The sequence below is a fragment of the Hyperolius riggenbachi genome, chromosome 2 (genome assembly GCF_040937935.1).
Source record: "Hyperolius riggenbachi isolate aHypRig1 chromosome 2, aHypRig1.pri, whole genome shotgun sequence".
NCBI classification, from domain to species: Eukaryota; Metazoa; Chordata; class Amphibia; order Anura; family Hyperoliidae; genus Hyperolius; species Hyperolius riggenbachi.
The window spans coordinates 145646208-145669540 of record NC_090647.1 but is presented as its reverse complement, the minus strand read 5'-3'; the positions used below and the strand labels follow the sequence as shown (position 1 = coordinate 145669540).

General features: G+C 44.2%; 1 protein-coding gene across 1 annotated transcript in view; it reads left to right on the top strand.

The window, feature by feature from the left end:
• Positions 1-23333, top strand: part of LOC137544116 (inactive dipeptidyl peptidase 10-like) — an 87143-nt gene that overhangs the window by 42750 nt on the left and 21060 nt on the right. Inside the window, exons 8-9 of the mRNA XM_068265186.1 lie at positions 6248-6348; positions 18324-18397. Coding sequence (XP_068121287.1) covers positions 6248-6348; positions 18324-18351 — 129 coding nt within the window. The 3' untranslated portion in view covers positions 18352-18397. The remainder of the gene's footprint in view (positions 1-6247; positions 6349-18323; positions 18398-23333) is intronic.

Below are 23333 nucleotides of genomic sequence, written 5' to 3'. Positions count from 1 at the left end.
GTAAAAGTGTTCAATATTTAATTAGAACAAAGCAGCTTCAGAGCTTCCATCAAGTAACACTGTCTAGAAAGAAGTTTAAATAGAACCTGTAACAAAAAAAAAGTTCCCCTGGGGGGTACTCACCTCGGGAGGGGGAAGCCTCAGGGTCCCAATGAGGCTTCCCCTCCCCTGTAGCTGCAGGTAGTCCAGCTCTGGATCCCCCGAAGTGTCCGGGAATCCTCCCTCGACAAGCCTGACAAGCGCTGATAAGCTCTGATTTATTTACCTTTCCTGGCTCCAGCGAGGGCGCTGTTGTGGCTTTCCACACGGAGATAGGCGAAAATAGCCGATCTCCGTCGGGTCTGCTCTACTGCGCAGGCGACTTGTGCCTGCGCAGTAGAGTGGGCCGATAGCGATCGGCTATTTCTGCCTATCTCCGAGTGGAGAGCCGATACTGCGGCTGCGCTGGAGCCGAGAAGGTAAATATTTACATCTCCCGTGTTCAGGGAGATTTATCTCCGCCGCCGTGGGACTGAGGGGAAGCCTCAATAGGATCCGGAGGCTTCCCCCACCTGAGGTGAGTACCCCCCAGGGGAGGTTTTTCTCAGTACAGGTTTTCTTTAAAGTGACTCTGATGTGAATAAACATGTCCCTGGGGGGTACTTACCACTGGAGTGGGAAGCCTCTGGATCCTAAAGAGGCTTCCCTTGCCCTCCTTCACAGGCCCATTTCAGCACTAGTCCCTTGAAAAGGTGTTTTGAAGACAGGGGAAGCCTATTTAGGCTCCAGCGGCTTCCCCCCTCCCAAGGTATCCGTTTTTTTTTTTTTCCGTTTGTTTGAAAAAGTCACAGGTTTACTGTAAAGTTCTTTCTTAACTGATTCAGGTTCCGTGGTTTTCACGTGAGAAATGTTCACCTCCCATTCATTAGCCTATAACTTTATCACTACTTATCACAATGAACTGATCTATATCTTGTTTTTTCCGCCACCAATTAGGCTTTCTTTGGGGGGTACATTTTGCTTAGAGCCACTTCAGGGCTCGTTTCCACTGTTGCGACGCGATTTCGCCGGCATTCCTACGCTTGTAAAAACGCATGCGGATGCGTTTCAGCATACGTTTTTACCCGCGATTTCGCATGGCAGGGTGCCATGCGAAATTAACCATGACACTGCCAGGGCAAAATAACATTGAAAAAGGTGCGAAATCGCACGCGAATCGCGGGTAAAAACGCATGTAAAAACCGCATGCGTTTTTACTATTAAATACATTAGCGGCGATTCGCACGGATTCCCGACGCAGGCGAATTCGGTGGGTCCCGTCGTGCAGATTTGTCCCGCCGCCAAATCGCTCCCGCACGCCGCACATGTGGAAACAGCCCCGGCCACTTCAGTGTACCAAGCGAATCCGCATCTCGTCGCCGCATGCGGATTCTCTATGGTGGAAACGAGCCCTTACTGTAAACGCATTTTAACAGGAAGAATAAGAAAAAAATGGAAAAATTCATTATTTCTCAGTTTTCAGCCATTATAGTTTTAAAATAATACATGCCTCCATAATTAAAACTCACGTATTGTATTTGCCCATATGTCCCGGTTATTACACCATTAAAATTATGTCCCTATCACAATGTATGGCGACAATATTTTATTTGGAAATAAAGGTGCATTTTTTCCATTTTGCATCTATCACTATTAACAAGTTTAAAATAAAAAAAATATAGAAATATTTCATCTTTACATTGATATTTAAAAAGTTTAGACCCTTAGGTAAATATTTACATGTTTTTTTTTTTATTGTAATGGTTTTTTTTTTTTATAGTAAACATTTTATTTGGGTAGTTTTGGGAGGGTGGGAGGTAAACAATAGATTTATAATGTTAATGTGTGTTCATTTTAATTTATTTTTACTTTCAGTTGTAGTATTACTTTTTGGCCACAAGATGGCGGCCATGAGTTTGTTTACATGACGTCACTCTAAGCGTAACACACGCTTAGAGTGACGCATCGGGGAGGGAAACGGCCAGAAAAGGCGCAGCTTCCGAGAGAAGCTGTTGCTTTTTCACCGGGGAAAAGGAATCAGTGATTGGGCACCATAGCCCGATACATTGATTCCCTGGCTACCGAATCCGCAGCCAGGAGTGCGCTTGCACGCGCGCGATCGGCCGCGGGAGCACGCGGTAGCGCGCATGGTTCCTGGACGTAGTTTCTACGTCCAGGAACCAAAATAGGTTAAGGTGCCCATACATGGTACAATGTTTTCATTTTTTTCAATTGAATAATTTTGTTAAATTGTTCCGTTAGATGGAATATAAAGATTTTTCCAACATGTCCGATCATATTTTTATTGAAAAAGACAGGATAATCGTTCGTTTTTCTTGATAGAAAAAAAAAGATTATTTTCAACTTTCATTTGATTCTATCGTTTTGGTAAAACAGGACAGGAATAAACAGGAAAATGTAACATTTTTATTGTACCGTGTATGGGCACCATTACAGGAGCACCGTGGGAGGTTGGTGTCATCTACAGGAGATAATATTTGCTTGCAGAGCAAAATAGCAGCACATCCACAGCACATATTATTATCGGTAGTAAATTGTGATTTTATGGTCGAAGAGGGCCAAAAAAAAAACATGCTTGCCCCCATCTTGGAGAAGACACAATATAATGCAGTTTATTTTGTAGTCTTTTTTTTTTTTTTTTTTTTTAGAAGTCATCTTATTTGGCACTATGAAAATTTTTTTTACCTGGAGCTTTATTGTGTACCTAAAATTAATGTAGCAAAAGGATTTATACTTACCTGGGGCTTCTTCCAGCCCCCTATGGTCCGTCTGCTCCCTCAATATCCTGCTGGTCCCCACCATTGTGCCGTTGTCAGCCCATAGATAAAGTCCACTGTGCAGCTGTTTCACATACTGCGCATGTGCAATTCGGGCAGCGCACACCACCCGATCGCGCTTCCATGGCCAGGATTGCAGACTTCACAGCGGCACAGCAAAGGGGACTGGGAGGACAGCAACTGAGCAGATGGACTACAGGGGCCTGAAGGAAGCCCCAGGTAAGTATAATTCCTTTACCTACATTCATCTCAGGTTTATTTATATTAAAGGAAACCAGAGATGAACGCTTTAGCACAAAATAAACATATCCCCGATAGATTTTACAAAATAAATACTATACCTGGTATTTTTGCCTCTCTGGTGTGCCGTTTTTTGTGTTTTTCACTAAAACTCCACGCAAAACACAGTTCATCAGAAAAGCATATTATTTAGTGGGATGTGTGCACAATGAAATCACCATTTCTAAAAGCCTCTTATGACTACCAAATATAGATTAAAAAAAAATCCTTCCTTGGCACCAGCAGCTCCTCCCATCTCATAACAGCTCTTTGTGATGTTGCAAGTGTACAAAACAGGAAAGCAGAGCCAGAAGGGGGCAGGCTTGGGCTTGAAAAGACATCAGAGAAGACAGACTCTGCTATAGTGATTCCTGAGCAAAGCCAGACTGAATGCTCAGTTGGTGATTTTATCAGGGCTGATAACAAGCAGGCTGAGCAGTGAAGGATGAAACAGAGAGCAGGGTAGGTGTTTTCTCGAATGTTCCCACTGATATACTGTACGTGGTAAAATACATGAGGGTGCTTTGTCTCTGGTACACTTTAAAGGATACCTCAACTGACATGTGACATGATGAGATAGACATGTGTATGTACAGTGCCTAGCACACAAATAACTATGCTGTGTTCCTTTTTTTCTTTCTGTGCCTGAAAGAGTTAAATATCAGGTATGTAAGTGGCTGACTCAGTCTTGACTCAGACAGGAAGTGACTACAATGTGGCCCTCACTGATAAGAAATTCCAACTATAAAACACTTTCCTAGCAGAAAATGGCTTCTGAAAGCAAGAAAGAGATAAAAAGAGGAATTTCTTATCAGTGAGGGCCACATTGTAGTCACTTCCTGTCTGAGTCAGGACTGAGTCAGCCACTAACATACCTGATATTTAACTCTTACAGATAGAGAAAGAAAAAAAGGAACACAGTATAGTTATTTGTGTGCTAGGCACTGTACATACACATGTCTATCTCATTATGTCACATTTCAGTTTGGGTATCCTTTAAGCACATGAAGCCAAAAGGTGGAGCTGTGTATCTCTTTGATTTATCCTTTGTCTCATTTCTGAGTAGGTGTTGGTGTCTTCTCTTCACTGTGCAGCTAGGCACTGGCCTTCCAACTATCAGATCACATTGGCATGTAAACACGGCTCCCTCTTGTATTGCTACCTTTTCACCACAAACAAAGACCAGGTTGTTGTTAGTTCAGTATTCAGTATGGCAATAATCATCGCAAGAGATTAACTTTTTTATATCAAATTTCATTTATTCATCGTTCAAAGTCATTGAATTTGATTAATGTTCTGGCAATATGGCTGCAGAAATGAGTCATTTTTCCTTAGTTCAGTAGTTATTTGAGAGTTTTCCTTTATAGGGTTGTTCTTAAGTTCTCATTGTTTTTTGTGTCAGATGCCTACAGCAAAAATGTATGATAAATGAGTTCAAATGCAGTTTGGCCGCTTGTAAAATCACATAGCTTGTCTTGTTCTCTTATAGAGCATGAAAATGATTTTGTACAACTCCGGACAAGGCTGTTTCATCATGTGCACTACATGTCATTTTACACAATCTTTCCTTTTGAGCTTCTCTCATATGATGTTTGCAGATTTGTTGGATATTTAGCTCTGTACTGTAAATACGGCTTACGGGTAAATGAGAAATCATGTGGTCAATGTAGTAACTACAAACCAGGGGCCAGCAAAATGTTGATGGGTTTCCCCCAACAGCCACACCATCCTTCCTCATGGTAACCCCTGCTGCCAGGAGGCCTATCTGTTAGGAATCATATAACAAGTGTGTCCATAACCACATCTGTTCCTGGAAGCAGCCCCTGTATTGGATAGAGGAAGGGTAAGAAGCTATACAGTAATTATGGCTGTGATCTCAGTGTTTAACAGAATGTCTAAGGCACATTAAATCCTAGGTTCTCAGCATATGGTCTGCATATCTCAGGAGCTACTACTATGAGGATAACCTCCCTGGCAGTGTGATTATTTCCAGATTTCTTTCACGAGCTTTTAGACCCTAAAAGCAGGATAAAAAAAATAATACTGCAGTGAGATCTGCAGCAGCCCAGCACATTACTCACCTTCCTGGGATCCAGCGCTGCAATTCTCCCTCCATCCTCCGGGTGGCGCTGTACCCTTATAGTGAGATCGCTGTCTGGCATCAGGATGTCAAATGGTGATCTCACCTGAGGGATTGAGAATCTCCCGCAGCTACCCCGAGTCGGGTTTGGGATTACCACTCCTGGCTTCTCTTTTCCACCCCGAGCCTGACTCTGGGTTACTGCAATAGAGGTAAATGGGTAATTGGCCCTTTTGCAGTCAATCCCTTCTATTAAGTTTTGAGATAAAAAAAAAAAAAAAAAAAAAGATTATAAACAAACCTGAGTAAGTAATTTAGTTGATAAAAGGGATGAAGGAATGTGAAAGGGGTACTTGAGATGACGCTAACCACAAGAGGTGGTACTTATATATGGGGGGTAGGCTGCCTATAAAAGTAAGGTCAGATGTTTGAAAAGGCTGCAGAGCCACGGCTAGGGCAGCAGCTGCTCAAAGGGGTGGCCACACAGAGAAAAGGAGCTGCTCCAAATGGAAAAGGGAGGCTGCAAACCAGGGAGCAATACACTGAAGCAGGGAGTTGCTGTCCAAGGGGGCTGCTCTACCTGGATGGCACACATGGAAGAGGGGGGCCCATGGAATCAGAGGGCAGCTGCTAGATGTAGAATATCTGCCACAAATAAATTAGCCTAGAAGTGGACAAAGTATAGATCTAGCCTTGCATGGAAGGGTACATAGGAAAGCTGGACTATACAGAAAAAAAGGTAGAAGATTCAGCCCTGGGGCAAGGTTGGACAAGGAATAGAGCTACTGCTGCACACAATAGATGAGGCCGCAAACAGAAAAGGAAAGCTGAAAATGATGGACTGCACATGGAAGAATGTAGCTTCTGTTCAGTAGCAAGGCTTGGTCAGTCCACTCTTATATATTCAACCAATTCGAACTTGACACCTTATGGGAGAGAGGTCCACAGAAAACGCCATTCTCAGCAGAAAAACATTATAAGCTTTGTGTACAGCAATCAAGCGGTTATATGGACTGTCAAAATCATTTTTCTGTACCTTGGAATGCTTTTCTATTTGTGTCAATCTCCTTAGGTGGCCTCATTGTTGAACGACGTTCAGAGGCTGCAGGGCCGGCGGTTTCTGCTGGTGCACGGCACTGCTGATGGTGAGACTCGCATCCGTGGAATGAACAGGTGCATGTTGGACAACATCATTTTAAGGTCATTATAAAAATAAAGCATGTATTACTAGAGAATGTGATTGCACAACGGGGTTTCTTCTTCACTGCGCAAGTAACAGTAATTGGCTTCAACTAACCTAGCATATTTTAGGTTTGTTACATTTTTTTTATTTAAGCAGCAGAAGGATGCCTATGCATTATGCATGCTGTATGGGAAACAATGAGATGATATTACTGAGAGCATTTTGCCTAAACGAGCTATTGCTTGTGCATGTGCCTGTAGGCCGAACAGCACGGAGAACAGAAACAAGATACATTTCTAGCTGTGATAAATTCATCTTCATAAACCTTCTATAGCAAGTTTCACACATAATAATCCTGCACTATGCAAAAGAAATGTCCCCGGTAAGCTGTGTGCTCGTGAGGGAATTATAATACAACTCTGAATGTTTGTATTGCGAATTCACTAATCATACCACCGTATTTGATATTTACTTCCAAGAAGGTTTGAAAAAGTCTCTGAATAATTTTAAAAAGATGAATTCTGTTTCAAAGTGGAGCTATGCTCTCACCTGGGATATTTACAGTATTATCCTAGCAACTACCCAGTTATGAAAACAAGGAGGTAGAAACTTCAGATTCTTGAAGCAATACTCTTGAGCTCCATGGTTGCTCATTGTAGAACAATGTAGCACTCAAGGCTGTGTGTATGATCTTCCATTATTAAGATGAACAGTACTGAGATTATACACATTTCCTGCAAACTGAGAGCTGAACTTTCCCACGAGAGAGTCTTATATGCCAAATTAAATACAATTAGCGGCAGCGTGGCTCACCTAAACCATAGTTCCAGTGGAAATCGCAGACCTCCCTTCTCCTGTGTGGCTCCCCTGGTGGCTTCTGCTGATGACGCAATCAGCAGAAGCCATTAGTATGGGGAGCAGCACGGGAGAGGAGAAGTCTGTGATCGCCGCTGGAACTGTGGATTAAGCGTAGGAGACATGCGGGGGGCGGAGAACGACACAGGGGGACAGAACGGAACAAAGGAGGACACAGGGGGACCAGAGGATGACACAGGGGGGCAGAAGGGGACAAAGGTGGACATGCAGGGGGACCTAGGAGAACACAAGGGGACAAAGGAGGACACACAGGAGGACCAAGGAGGACACATGGGGGAGCAAAAGAGGACACAGGGGGACAGAAGGGGACACATGGGAGAGCAAAGGAGGACATGGGGACAGAATGGTACACATGGGGGAGCAAAGGAAGATACATGGGACACAGAAGGGGACACAGCAGGACAGAAGGACACATGGGGACAGAAGGGGACACAGGAGGAACAAAAATTGGGGGAACACAGAGTAGGGACACCACTAGTCAAATATAGTGTAGTATGTTCTGGTAGTTGAAATGAAGTATGATAGAGTAATAAGCTATACTCACAAAGCAGGGTTACCTCAAAGGCAACCACTGTATAAGCAGGTGGGGAGATTGGACTTGACCCCACTCAGGATTAAGAAGTCGCTTTCACAGAGGTGCCTGGCTCTATTCCTGACCACATTTGCTATTGCTCCGTTGTTATTGTTATTGCCTGATGAAGCTGGTTCAAACCTGTGAAACGCGTTGCATTGTCCCCTGGAGTATGTAAATAAACTTGTTCTATTTGACAAACACATTGGCAATTTTTGTGTCTGCTTGGAGGAGGGAAGTCCACCACTGCCTCCATGTTTTAAACTTTTTATATACTGTTATCCTTTTGACGCCTCCGTATCTATACTACGCAATAATTGGGGAAGAACATCTACAAGACGCTCCTGGAATATGGAGGCACCAGCTTTAGTATATATTTTGTTTTTCCCTGGTTATTGCCCTCTAAACCTAAGTGCATCTTATATGGCAAAAAATACGGTAAATCATTTTCTAAATAACATAGAATTTTGCTGTGCATGGCAGTAAATGTAGGTAAATTCAGGCAGGCCAATGTGCCTGAATTTTTGTTGAAGTAAGGAAAGGTTATCTTTGTTATAAAAATGTATGTCTGTTTAACTGCAGAGCTATTGGGTACAGCCTGAACGCAGGAATTGTATGGGCAGCAAAAGCAGCTTCAGTTTAATTATTTAAAAACTATACATTAGACATACCTCTAATACACAACGCCTTCCCATGTCACGCTCCCTGCAGTGCTCAAATTACAGGTTATTTTTCGAAAACAGAAAACTGTGGCAAGTAATATGCAGAACTGATACATTTATATTAAATCTCCAAGAGTCTTGAAACAAAGATAGGAGTTGGCACTATTGTCCATCTGTACAAATATCCCTCTGTGGTTAAATTAAAACCAAAATTCAGTTTCCAGGGTTTTTTTTTCCAGCAGAAGCTATCATTATAGTTTACAAATAGAACAGGCCACCTCATCACTGAGAACGCTACGGTGGTGACTCACATCCCTCCCTCCTTGCCAACACATGAATTACTTTTTCATTGCTTATTGTGAAAATAACATGCATATGTTTTATTCAATATGAATATGTCTTACAAATTTACGAGAGGAAACAGAGGAGCCAGCCGAATAAAAATAGGATCATGTATAAAAACAATAAAATCGGGGGGGGGGGGGGGGGGGGGGGGGGTGAACAAAGGGTGGACTTACCTCCCTAGAAGTCACAACTTAACCACTGTACAGGTCCTTCTCCAAAAATTAGCATATTGTGATAAAGTTCATTATTTTCTGTAACGTACTGATAAACATTAGACTTTCATATATTTTAGATTCATTACACACAACTGAAGTAGTTCTAGCCTTTTATTGTTTTAATATTGATGATTTTGGCATACAGCTCATGAAAACCCAAATTTCCTATCTCAAAAAATTAGCATATCATGAAAAGGTTCTCTAAACGAGCTATTAACCTAATCATCTGAATCAACTAATTAACTCTAAACACCTGCAAAAGATTCCTGAGGCTTTTAAAAACTCCCAGCCTGGTTCATTACTCAAAACTGCAATCATGGGTAAGACTGCCGACCTGACTGCTGTCCAGAAGGCCATCATTGACACCCTCAAGCAAGAGGGTAAGACACAGAAAGAAATTTCTGAACGAATAGGCTGTTCCCAGAGTGCTGTATCAAGGCACCTCAGTGGGAAGTCTGTGAGAAGGAAAAAGTGTGGCAGAAAACGCTGCACAACGAGAAGAGGTGACCGGACCCTGAGGAAGATTGTGGAGAAGGACCGATTCCAGACCTTGGGGGACCTGCGGAAGCAGTGGATTGAGTCTGGAGTAGAAACATCCAGAGCCACCGTGTACAGGCGTGTGCAGGAAATGGGCTACAGGTGCCGCATTCCCCAGGTCAATCCACTTTTGAACCAGAAACAGCGGCAGAAGCGCCTGACCTGGGCTACAGAGAAGCAGCACTTTTTTCGGATGAAAGCAACTTTTGCATGTAATTTGGAAATCAAAGTGCCAGAGTCTTGGCGAAGACTGGGGAGAGGGAAATGCCAAAATGCCTGAAGTCCAGTGTCCAGTGTCAAGTACCCACAGTCAGTGATGGTCTGGGGTGCCATGTCAGCTGCTGGTGTTGGTCCACTGTGTTTTATCAAGGGCAGGGTCAATGCAGCTAGCTATCAGGAGATTTTGGAGCACTTCATGCTTCCATCTGCTGAAAAGCTTTATGGAGATGAAGATTTCATTTTTCAGCACAACCTGGCACCTGCTCACAGTGCCAAAACCACTGGTAAATGGTTTACTGACCATGGTATTACTGTGCTCAATTGGCCTGCCAACTCTCCTGACCTGAACCCCATAGAGAATATGTGGGATATTGTGAAGAGAAATTTGAGAGACGCAAGACCCAACACTCTGGATGAGCTTAAGGCCGCTATCGAAGCATCCTGGGCCTCCATAACACATGAGCAGTGCCACAGGCTGATTGCCTCCATGCCATGCCGCATTGAAGTAGTCATTTCTGCAAAAGGATTCCCGACCAAGTATAGCGTGCATAACTGAACATAATTAATTGAAGGTTGACTTTTTTGTTTTAAAAACACTTTTTGTGTTTTGCCTGAGGAAGCGGGCTTGAGACTCGCGAAACGCGTTGCAACTGTCTTTTTTGAGGTACTAATTAAAAACATGTCTAAAACCATATATAGTGGTTAAGTTGTGACTTAACGCTTGTCTGCGTTGGAACATTTTCTAACGTGCGACTTTAACGTTGCACTGTGAAAGAGGCCTAAAGGCCACCAAAACCCAAAATTGAACAAGGCAAGTTAGATTGAAACATGAACACAACCAATGTACGCAAATGTATGCAGCTTGACAATGGACCAATCAAATTATACAATGGACCAATCAAATTATATCTTGGTAGGTTCTGATTGGTCCATTTTCAAGCTGCATAAATTTGCACACATTTACATAATCCAACATCCACTTGGAATTATTTGCATCTCATTGACGATCCTTAGGCCACATACACACATCAGACCATAGTCTTTGGAAAATGAAAGATCACAGACCAATTTTACCCCCTTCCATGTAGTATGAGAGCCATACCTACACAGTCTATTCTATTGAGCTGAACTCCCCATCAGACAGAAATCTTTGCAAGATGCTGTACATAAAGATGCTGTACACATGCAACAGATCAGTATTTGCAAAAGATCAGTTCCTGCAAAAGATCCGTTCCTGCAAAATGCATTCATAGTCTATGATATCTGCAGATCATCATACACACCTGGTTTAACAGACATTCATCTGCAGATCAGATCCACCAGGATGGATTTTCAGACCTGCAGATGATTGTCTGATCTGCAGATGAATGTCCGTTAAACAAGGTGTGTATGATGATCTGCAGATCTCATAGACTATGAATGCAATTTGCAGGAACGGATCTTTGGCAGGAACAGATTTTTTGCAGATACTGATCTTTTGTGTCTGTACAGCATCTGTGTGTGCAGCATCTTGCAAAGATTTTTTTCTGATGGGGAGTTCAGCTCCATAGAAAAGACTGTGAAGGTATGGCTCTCATACTACATGAAAGGGGGTAAGATTGGTCTGTGATCTTTCATTTTCCAAAGACTATAGTCTGATGTGTGTATGAGCCTTTAGGGTGCATACACACATCAGACCATAGACTTCTATTGAGCTGAACTCCCCATGAGATAGAAATCTTTCCAAGATGCTGCCCACAAAGATGCTGTACACATTCAAAAGATCAGTCTCTGCAAAAGATCTGTTCCTCCAAAATACATTCATAGTCTATATCTGCAGATCCTCATACACACCGTGTTTAACAGACATTCATCTGCAGATCAGACAATCATCTGCAGATCTAAAAATCCATCCTGGTCGATCTGATCTGCAGATGAATGTCTGTTAAAGAGAGTCTGAAGCCATAATAAAAATGGCTTTTTTCCTTATACCGTATTTCGCGCCGTATAAGACGCTCAGGAATATAAGACGCACCCAGGTTTAGAGGGCAAAAACCAGGGGAAAAAAAAATACTAAACCTGGTGCGTCCATATTTCAGGAGCGTCTTGTACATGTCCTTCTGTGTGTCCTCATGTGTGCTCCTGTGCCCCCCATATCCTCATGTGTCCTTCTGTGTGTCCCCCTGTGCCCCCATGTGTCCTCCTGTGCCCCCATGTGTCCTTCTGTGCCTCCCATGTGTCCTCCTGTGCCCCCCATGTGTCCTCCTGTGTGTCCTTCTGTGCCCCCCATGTGTCCTCCTGTGCCCCCCATGGGTTCTCCTGTGTGTCCTCATGTGCCCCCATGTGTCCTGTGCCCCCCATGTGTCCTCCTGTGCCCCCATGTGTCCTCCTGTGCCCTCATGTGCCCCCTATGTGTGCTCCTGTGCACCCCCATGTGTCCTCCTGTGCCCCCATGTGTTTTTCTGTGCCCCCTCATGTGTGCTCCGGTGCCCCCATGTGCCCTCATTTGCCCCCCTGCCTTCCTCCCTCCCACCTGCCCGAGTCTCCTGCCCTCCGCATAGAGAGTTAATAGCGGCAACAACTTACCTTTGCCAGGCTCCCGCGCTGATCCTAGATGATTGCGCTGCCCCCCGCTAGCCTCCTCTGCCTCCCCCATGTGTATCTGCCCCCCCCCCCCCCCGGGTGTAGGAATAAGTATCGGCAGCTTACCTCCGCAGTGCGCCCGCGAAGACTGCAGACGTCCGTCTTCCAGGCACTTCTCGCTCTAGTGGCCGGCTTGAACTGATGACGCGCAGTTCAAAGCCGGCCACTAGAGCGAGAAGTGCCTGGAAGACGGACGTCTGCAGTCATCGCGGGTGCACTGCGGAGGTAAGCTGCCGATACTTATTCCTACACCCGGGGGGGCCAGATACACAGGGGGGAGGCAGAGGAGGCTAGCGGGGGGCAGCGCAATCATCTAGGATCAGCGCGGGAGCCTGGCAAAGGTAAGTTGCCGCCGCTATTAACACTCCATCCGGGGGGCCAGGAGACGCAGGCGGGCACAGAAAGGCAGGCACAGAAAGGCAGGGAATTCCCAACGTGGCGGCGGGTCGGCGGTTCGGATCGGCGGGCGTTATTAAGTTGGGGATTCCCTGCCTTTGCCGTATAAGACGCAGGGACTTTTTCTCCCCATTTTTGGGGGAGAAAAAGTGCGTCTTATACGGCGACAAATACGGTATATAGCAGGGGCATGTGTGCCCCTGCTAAAACGCCGCTATCCCGTGGCTGAACGAGGGTCCTTTCCCCTCCAAACCCCCTCCTTCAAAATCACGACCAACTTGGTCGTAGATTTTGCTACCCCTGTGCGCTTCCGTGTGAGGCAAGGCTATGAACTGCAGCCCTGCCTCACACGCGTCTATCAGCGGCTGATCTCCGCCTCTCCCCCGCCCCTCTCAGTGAAGGAAGACTGAGAGGGGCGGGGGAGAGGCGGAGATCCGCCGCTGATAGAAGCGTGTGAGGCAGGGCTGCATCTCATAGCCCCGCCTCACACGGAAGCGCTCCCCGGGCAGCACGGGGGGGATTTGGAGGGGAAAGGACCCTCGGTCAGCCGCGGGATAGCTGCGTTTTAGCAGGGGCACACATGCCCCTGCTATATATAAGGAAAAAAGCCATTTTAATTATGGCTTCAGACTCTCTTTAAACAAGGTGTTTATTTTTCAAAGACATTTCCCAAAGACTATGGTCTGATGTGTGTATGCACCCTAAAGGCTCATACACACATCAGACTATAGTCTTTGGAAAATGAAAGATCACAGACCAATCTTACCACCCTTCATGTAGTATGAGAGCCATACCATCACAGTCTTTTCTATGGAGCTGAACTCCCCATCAGAAAAAAATATTAGCAAGATGCTGCACACACAGATGCTGTACAGACGTGAAAGATCAGTATCTGTAAAAGATCTGTTCCTGCCAAAGATCCGTTCCTGTAAATTGCATTCATAGTCTATGATATCTGCAGATCATCATACACACCTTGTTTAACTGACATTCATTTGCAGATCAGACAATCATCTGCAGATCTGAAAATCCATCCTGGTGGATCTGATCTGCAGATAAATGTCTGTTAAACAAGGTGTGTATGATGATCTGCAGATCTCATAGACTATGAATACATTTTGCAGGAACGGATCTTTTGTAGGAACTGATCTTTTGCAGATACTGATCTGTTGAATATGTACAGCATCTTTGTGTGCAGCATCTTGCAATGATTTCTGTATGATGGGGAGTTCAGCTCCATAGAATAGACTGTGTAGGTATGGCTCTCATACTACATGGAAGGGGGTAAAATTGGTCTGTGATCTTTCATTTTCCAAAGACTATGGTCTGATGTGTGTATGAGCCTTAAGGCTACATACACACTTGAGATAAAAGTCTTTGGAAAAGGCAAGATCACAGACCAATCTTACCACCCTTCATGTAGTATGAGAGCCATACCTTCACAGTCTTTTCTATGGAGCTGAAGTTACTCCCCATCAGATAAAAACCTTTGCAAGATGCTGGACACAAAGATGCTGTACACATTCAACAGATCAGTATCTGCAAAAGATCTGTTCCTGCAAAAGATCCATTCCTGCAAAATGCATTCATAGTCTATTATATCTGCAGATCCTCATACACACCTTGTTTAACCCCCTTGGCGGTATGAAATATACCGCCAGGGGGCAGCACAGCAGTTTTTTTTTTATTTATTTTTTTTTAAATCATGTAGCGAGCCCAGGGCTCGCTACATGATAGCCGCCTTCGGCGATCTCCGATCAGGAAATCCCGTTCAAAGAAACGGGATTTCCTGGAGGGCTTCCCCCGTCGCCATGGCGACGGGGCGGGATGACGTCACCGACGTTGGGACGTCATTGGGAGACCCGATCCACCCCTCGGCGCTGCCTGGCACTGATTGGCCAGGCAGCGCAAGGGTCTGGGGGGGGGGCCGTGATAGCGGCGATCGGGCGCGCGGCGGCGGCGATCGGGGTGCAAAGTGCTAACTGCGTCAAGCAAAAAAAAAATTATTTAAATCGGCCTGAGCGGCACCCTCCGGCGGCTTACCCCGGAGGGTAAGCCGCCGGAGGGTTACCGCTAAGGAGGTTAACAGACATTCATCTGCAGATCAGACAATCATCTGCAGATCTGAAGATCCATCCTGGTGGATCTGATCTGCAGATGAATGTCTGTTAAACAAGGTGTGTATGAGGATCTGCAGAGATCATAGACTATGAATGCATTTCGCAGGAATGGATCTTTTGCGGGAACAGATCTTTTGCAGATACTGATCTGTTGAATGTGTACAGCATCTTTGTCCAGCATCTTGCAAAGGTTTTTATCTGATGGGAAGTTCAGCTCAATAGAATAGACTGTGTAGAGTATGGCTCTCATACTACATGGAATGGGGTAAAATTGGTCTGTGATCTTGTGTGGCTGGATAGTGCACTGGTTAAGGGCTCTGCCTCTGACACAGGAGACCTGGGTTTGAATCTCGGCTCTGCCTGTTCAGTAAGCCAGCACCTATTCAGTAGGAGATCTTGGGCAAGTCTCCCTACCACTGCTACTGCCTATAGAGCGCGTCCTAGTGGCTACAGCTCTGGCGCTTTGAGTCCGCCAGGAGAAAAGCGTGATATAAATGTTCTGTGTTTGGTTTGATCTTGCCTTTTCCACAGACTTTTATCTCAAGTGTGTATGTAGCATAAGTGTGGATTTGTGTTTGTGGAGCGCACTGGAGAGGTGAGCACAGCTTGTATGTGCAGCGCCTATAAAGCAGGCTACCTATGAGTTACATTTCTGTATTTCCACAACTCCCTGCACATCTCATCCATATTCATGCACTAAAATCGGTGGCAGCTTTTATACCATTTTTCACCATACTGTTCCAGCCTGCTCTACATCCAGATGCAGACTTGTAGTTCATAGGAAGCTTGATTTCTGCCTGCAGTTTTTAGAGAGGGAAGGACTCGGTTGAACTCGATGGACGTATAGCTTCTTTCAACTCAAATAACTATGTAGACCAGGGGTCCCCAACCTTTTTGAGCCCGGGGCCCACTATCCCGACCAAAATTTTCTCCGGGGCCCCTCTGGGGGCGGGGGGTGGGAGGGGTGAGTGGGTGTGGCTAGTGTCGGCGGCAGCAGCCCCCCCCTTTTTTCCCAGATTCCACAGTATAGCAAGTACAGTTACCACAGTATAGCAAGTACAGTTAGCCTAGTATAGCAAGTATAGTTACCCCAGTATAGCAAGTACAGTTACCACACTAAAGCAAGTACAGTTAGCCTAGTATAGCAAGTATAGTTACCCCAGTATAGCTAGTACAGTTACCACAGTATAGCAAGTACAGTCAGCCCAGTATAGCAAGTACAGTTAGCCTAGTATAGCAAGTATAGTTAGCCCAGTATAGCAAGTATAGTTAGCCCAGTATAGCCAGTAGTTATCCCAGTATAGCAAGTATAGTTAGCCCAGTATAGCAAGTATAGTTAGCCCAGAATAGCAAGTATAGTTACCCCAGTATAGCAAGTATAGTTAGCCCAGTATAGCAAGTATAGTTAGCCCAGTATAGCAAGTATAGTTAGCTCAGTATAGCAAGTATAGTTAGCCCAGTATAGCAAGTATAGTTAGCCCAGAATAGCAAGTATAGTTAGCCCAGAATAGCAAGTATAGTTAGCCCAGAATAGCAAGTATAGTTAGCCCAGTATAGCAAGTATAGTTAGCCCAGTATAGCAAGTATAGTTAGCCCAGAATAGCAAGTATAGTTAGCCCAGAATAGCAAGTATAGTTAGCCCAGAATAGCAAGTATAGTTAGCCCAGTATCGCTGCCCCAGTGTCGCCAGTACAGTTACCACAGTATAGCAAGTACAGTTATCCCAGTATAGCAAGTACAGTTACCACACTATAGCAAGTACAGTTAGCCTAGTATAGCAAGTATAGCTACCCCAGTATAGCCAGTAGTTACCCCAGTATAACAAGTACAGTTAGCCTAGTATAGCAAGTATAGTTACCCCAGTATAGCAAGTACAGTTAGCCTAGTATAGCAAGTATAGTTACCCCAGTATAGCAAGTACAGTTACCACACTATAGCAAGTACAGTTAGCCCAGTATAGCAAGTATAGTTAGCCCAGTATAGCCAGTAGTTACCCCAGTATAGCAAGTATAGTTAGCCCAGTATAGCCAGTAGTTATCCCAGTATAGCAAGTATAGTTAGCCCAGAATAGCAAGTATAGTTAGCCCAGAATAGCAAGTATAGTTAGCCCAGTATAGCAGGTATAGTTAGCCCAGAATAGCAAGTATAGTTAGCCCAGTATCGCTGCCCCAGTGTCGCCAGTACAGTTAGCCCAGTGTAGCCTCTCCTCTCCTCCCCCCGCGCGTCCGCCGCTCCTGTTACCTTACGAGCGGGCAGTCGCTTCCTTATGTTCCCCATAGCTCCTCTCCTCTTGCAGCACCTCGTATTAGAGCAGCGCTTCCCGCGCGGCTGCTGTAAGGAAGGGTAGGAAATAGGGCAGCGGCTTCCTGTAGCGGCGATCGCAGTTACCATGGGAAGGCTGCCCCGCCTCCTTCCCTCCTTACAGCAGTCGCACGGCAAGCGCTGCTGTAATACGAGATGCGAGAGGGGCTATGGGGAGTATAAGGAAGAAAGCGGCCGCCCGCTCATAAGGTATTAGGAACGGCGGCCGCTGGGGGGAGAGGGAGAAAGGCCAGATCCGCCGCGGCCCCCCAGAAATCTGCCCACGGACCCCCAGGGGGCCGCGGCCCCCAGGTTGGGGACCTCTGATGTAGACAGTACGTGTTTTCAGAATACACCAACTTCAGTTGTGGATTTAGTTGGCCTTTAAGGCTTCGTGCACATTTGCAACATGTGCATGAATGCATTGTCTCATTCACTTTTTGCCGTGCATGGTGAGTTGCGGTATGACGCGTTTGTCGGCTGCCTCAGTACAATACAACTTGACGAGGAATCATGTGCGTTGTTTGCAAAAATGTTTCTAGATGTGTTATATCAAAATGCACAGGTATGCATAACTGTACTATAAACTGTATCATGAAAGACTATGAACTTTCATGTCACCATGCAGATTGCACACCATGTGCAGTGATAACTCAAATATCACACCTTATCAATGATATCACACCTTATCAAAGTGAACACACCTTATCAGAGTAGCATAACGAGCACTACAAACTTATGCCTGCTAATTTGGCAATGGCACTCGCCCTGCCCTGAGCCCCTGCGGGTTCGTAGTGCTCGCTATGCTACTCTGATAAGGCATGTTAACTTTAATAAGGTGTGATATCTTTGATAAGGCGTGATATCGTTTTCAAGGTGTGATATTTGAGTTATCACGGATTAGTGAATCAAGCCCATAGTGTGAATGAACCCTAATGAGTACTTTTAGTCAATTTTATAAAGATCCTTGCACTATAGTACAGAATATCTATAATCCTAAAATGAATTGTTTTTTTTGTATAAATATCAGTTCTTTATTATATATTTACTGTTTTGTTTCTCTTTCTGCTGTTTTTTGTCTGTCTGTCCTTTCAACCAAAGCCAACGTGCACTTCCAGCACACAGCTGAACTCCTGAGCCGTCTGATCCAGGCTGGAGCTAATGTCACCTCTAGGGTATGACTACAAAAACATTTCACAGAAAATGTGTAAAGGAAAGCTAAACCTCTAAGTGCTATCCAGTGTATACATTTATGGATGCAATCTCGTTCCCACAACAGTCCCTTTGTGATTTTTGGGCATCATTATGAAACTTGAAGCTATGTTTTTACAGAAAGTGAATTCATATATGTCCTAAATATACACTGCACAAACCACAAACTTCTTCCTAAATGTAAATGTTGAGGTCATGTATTGACTTGAGGAACAGATGCACGGTCAAGTCGAGGTGACACACCATCATATCAGTGTCTGGAAAGTCCCAACCATTGCAGATTAGTCAAACTACCTCTACCTCAGAGCATGACATCAAAATAATGCTCCCACTTGGTGTAAAACACCAGGGCCGGTTTTAGGCTTAGGTAAACCAGTGCTTGGGGTGACACCTGGAGGAAAGGGCACCACAGAGCCATCCTTAGCACCATGTGTTTTATAGAGTTCTTATACACAACTGCTAGTTTCATTAAAGTAAAGCTAAAGTCACTTTTAAATAAATTGTTGGATACAAATCTAAGAAGAGGGAAGGCACTAAGGGGGCTGATATATGAAGCTGCGCTGCTATAGCAGCAAAAGTTCCAAAACAGCACCACACTCTAAATTCAAGGTTACATGCTATGCTCGCTCTAGCATGCCTTCCTTATTTACACACTTTGCTTACATAGCAACGCATGTTCCTTTAAACGCCGGGGCCGCTGCTGAGAACTATTGCGACTGTGATATTTCACTAGAGCAGCAGCTACTATGTTAATAAACAGTTACTATGTTAATTAACATAGTAGCGGCCTCTCTAGTAAAATAGTGCGGTCGCAAAACTTCACAGCAGGGGCCCCAGCATTTAACCACTTGAGGACCATAGGTTTACACCCCTCTAGTGACCAGGCCATTTTTCACAAAAAGGAGCACTGCAGCTTTAAGGCCTCACTGCAGGGCCGCACAACTCAGGACACAAGTGATTCCCCCCTTCCTTTTCAACCCACCAACAGAGCTCTCTCTTGGTGGGCTCTGACTGGTGATGCAGTGTTTGTTTGTTTTTTTGAAAATATTTATAACATTATATTATAATAAATTTTGCTATTTTTAAAAATATTTTTATTACCTAGCCCTCCCTCCCTCCCCCCGCCAGCCAATCACTGTGGTCGGCTGTTGTAGGCTTTAGCCTATGACAGCGGATCACCCCTGAGCCTGCCAGCGGGACACCCATGTCACACGGCTGTCCCCAGTACAGTGCTGCCTTAGATCGCAGCGCTGTACAGACTAACAGACGCCGGTTTCGCCATTAAACAGTCTCCTAGTGGCGATCGCCGCTGGGAGACTGAAGGCGGAGCAGAGCTCCATCATCCATGCGGAGATGCGAGTGCATCGGCGCGCGTGATCTGCAAATCTCCGGCCCAGGACTTGACACCAATTGATGTTAGGCGGTCCTGGGGCTGCCGCCTTGATCATGCCCATTGGTGCTAGGCAGTCCCCAGAAGGTTAAAGGAACATGAGTTGCTATGTAAGCAAATCGTGTAAATAAGGAAGGTGCGCTACGCTGCAAGAGTGAGCTTAGCATGCAGCCTTGAATTTAGAGTGCGGTGCTGTTGCAAGTTCATGAATCGGCCTATAAATCCCATAGGGCCTTCCCAATCCTGTCTTTGTGCCTTCATTCCACTGCTGTCCCACGGTGAAGTTATTCAACCAGCTCGGTCAGATAACCCTTTGGGACTCCTCATGCAAGTTTCAGAAGTACTGGCTTCCATGAATACTTCCAAAGACAAGTGGATCCATACTGCACAAGCGCAAGGGCTTGTTTTCAGGGGATGTCTTATTTTTTCATGAACAACAATATACCTTTTTTCTTAGGCCCAGTTCACACTTGCGATGAAGTGGCAAACGGACCCATGAAAGCGGATCTGATTACTGGTCGATCTGATCTGCCACTCCATTTCCGTTCTGCTGCTTCCGTTCTGTTTCCACACATCCCCCCGACCCCCAGTGTATTTTTCTATTTAGAACGAACCGTTTCTTCACTAGTTTTCTCATTGCCCCCAGTGCAGCGCTAAAGCTTCCATTTCCGTTCCACTGGGCTCAACGGTCCGGAAAAATAGTTGCTGTAGGAAACTTGTGGTCTGTTCAGCGGATCGTATGGAACGGATCTGTTTGAACGGATGGATGTGAACGGATCCATAGGTTAACACTGGATCCACTCCAATCCGTTTCGATCCAGGAACGGACCGTTTTTTAACTCTAATGTGAATCTGGCCTTGAACAAAAAAATCAACATTTATTCAAACATAGTCGTAGTCCAGGCAACTTACATGTAAAAAATTATTATGCAGTAGGGCCGACCCTTCACCAAGAAAAGGAAACAAAATTTGAATCCCTCCCTTTTGGTGCAGTTCTGGAAACAAAAATTACTCAGAGGTATTCATGAAGGTTATAGATCTGTATTAGAAAAGCAGCAAATTTCACAAAAAAATATCAAACATACAGGCCCATCTACAATGAACTTCTCCTGAGTTTTCTCCTAGGTGATATTTCTGATATTTTCACAGCTTGTTTATAAAATGCATTTTAAACCACCTACAAACAACAAAATACTCAAAATAATTTTGATAGTACTTTTTCATCTACTTTTTCAATTGCAGAATGTTGAAACAATATTTTAATGAGAAGAAGAAAATTATCTCCTAGGAGAATTAAGAGAAAAAGTTAATTGCATACGGGTCTGAAGGCTGGAAGCCACTAGAGCGCTTTTTTGAGCATTAAGGGAGCGCTTTAAATCGCTAGCGATTTTTCCTAAACACTCTGCCAATGTTAATAAATGTAACAAATTCCACAGTAGCGACTGCAATTAGCAAAATTGCAATCACAGGACATGCAGCATTTTGGGAGTGTTAGTGTTTGAATCGCTACACATAGCGATTTGCGGGCGATTTAAATTACTGCAAACTGTAAAAAAAAATTGTAATAAATTGAAAGGTCCAATCAGAATTGAAATCGCTAATCACAAATGGCTATCACAATCGCTATCAAAAAGCTTACACTTTTTAAAATCGATACCAAAATCGCCGGAAAATGCTCATGAATTTGCTTACAAAAAGCTAATTTCAAATGCTAGCGATTGGGCTAGCGATTGGCAGTGGGTTCCAGGCCACAGAGAGATATATTGGTTTTAGCTGGTGTTCATCCTCACGCACTCCTGTCAAAGGCAAGTGCCAGCTGATCTCTTCTGCATTCCACTGGCTCCCCTTAGTGGTCAGAAGCAGCAACAAAATAATATTTTGTAATATGAAATTCAACTAGGGCTTTTTGGGGGGATGGGGCTTATATTTTGAGCATCTGGAAAAATACAGAACAAGCCATATTAGGGCTTATTGGTAGAGTATGTTTGATTTTAGGGAAACGTATATGAGGTGTAATGAAGTAGTGCATGTAAAGATGCACTGTATTCTCCCAAAACATAATTAAGCAGCGTATCCCCATAACATAATTAGGTAGCATGCCACTAAAAGATAATTATAGTGTCTAGATAAATCTAGACAATATGCGCCCAAAACATAATTAGGCAATGTCTTCCTTAAAAGACAACTGAAGTGAGAATATGGAGGTTGCCATATTTATTTCCTTTTAACCACTTGAGGACTCAGCCTTTACCCCCCCTTAAGGACCAGCGCTGTTTTTTTCCATTCAGACCACTGCAGATTTAACGGTTTATTGCTCAGTCATACAACCTACCACCTAAATGAATTTTGGCTCCTTTTCTTCTCACTAATACAGCTTTCTTTTGATGCTATTTGATTGCTGCTGCGAGTTTTACTTTTTATTATATTCATCAAAAAAGACATGAATTTTGGCAAAAAAATGATTTTTTTAACTTTCTGTGCTGACATTTTTCAAATAAAGTAAAATTTCTGTATACATGCAGCGCGAAAAATGTGGACAAACATGTTTTTGATGAAAAAAAACCCATTCAGTGTATATTTATTGGTTTGGGTAAAAGTTATAGCGTTTACAAACTATGGTGCAAAAAGTGAATTTTCCCATTTTTAAGCATCTCTGACTTTCCTGACTACCTGTCATGTTTCATGAGGTGCTAAAATTCCAGGATAGTATAAATACCCCACAAATAACCCCATTTTGGAAAGAAGACATCCCAAAGTATTCACTGAGAGGCATAGTGAGTTCATAGAAGATTTTATTTTTTGTCACAAGTTAGCGGAAAATGACAGTTTGTCACAAAAAAAAAAAAAAAAAAAAGGTTTCCATTTCTGCTAACTTGTAACAAAAAAAAAATGAAATCTGCCATGGACTCAACATGCCCCTCAATGAATACCTTGAAGTGTCTATTTTTCAAAATGGGGTCATTTATGGGGTGTGTTTACTGTCCTGGCATTTTGGGGGGTGCGGAATTGTAAGCACCCCTGTAAAGCCTAAAAGTAGTCATTGCACTGTGGGCCTCTTAGCGCAGTTTGGCTGCAAAAAAGTGTCACACATGTGGTATCGCCGTACTCGGTAGAAGTAGTACAATGTGTTTTGGGGTGTATTTTTACACATACCCATATTGGGTGGGAGAAATATCTCTGTAAATGACAATTTTTTGATTTCTTTACACACAATTGTCAATTTACAGAGATATTTCTCCCACCCAATATGGGTATGTGTAAAAATACACCCCAAAACACATAATACTACTTCTCCTGAGTACGGCGGTACCACATGTGTGGCACTTTTTTGCACCCTAACTGCGCTAAGGGGCCCAGAGTCCAATGAGTACCGTTAGCATTTCACAGGTCATTTTGAGAAATTTGGTTTCAAGACTACTCCTCACGGTTTAGGGCCCCTAAAATGCCAGGACAGTATAGGAACCCCACAAATGACCCCATTTTACAAAGAGGACATCCTAAGGTATTCC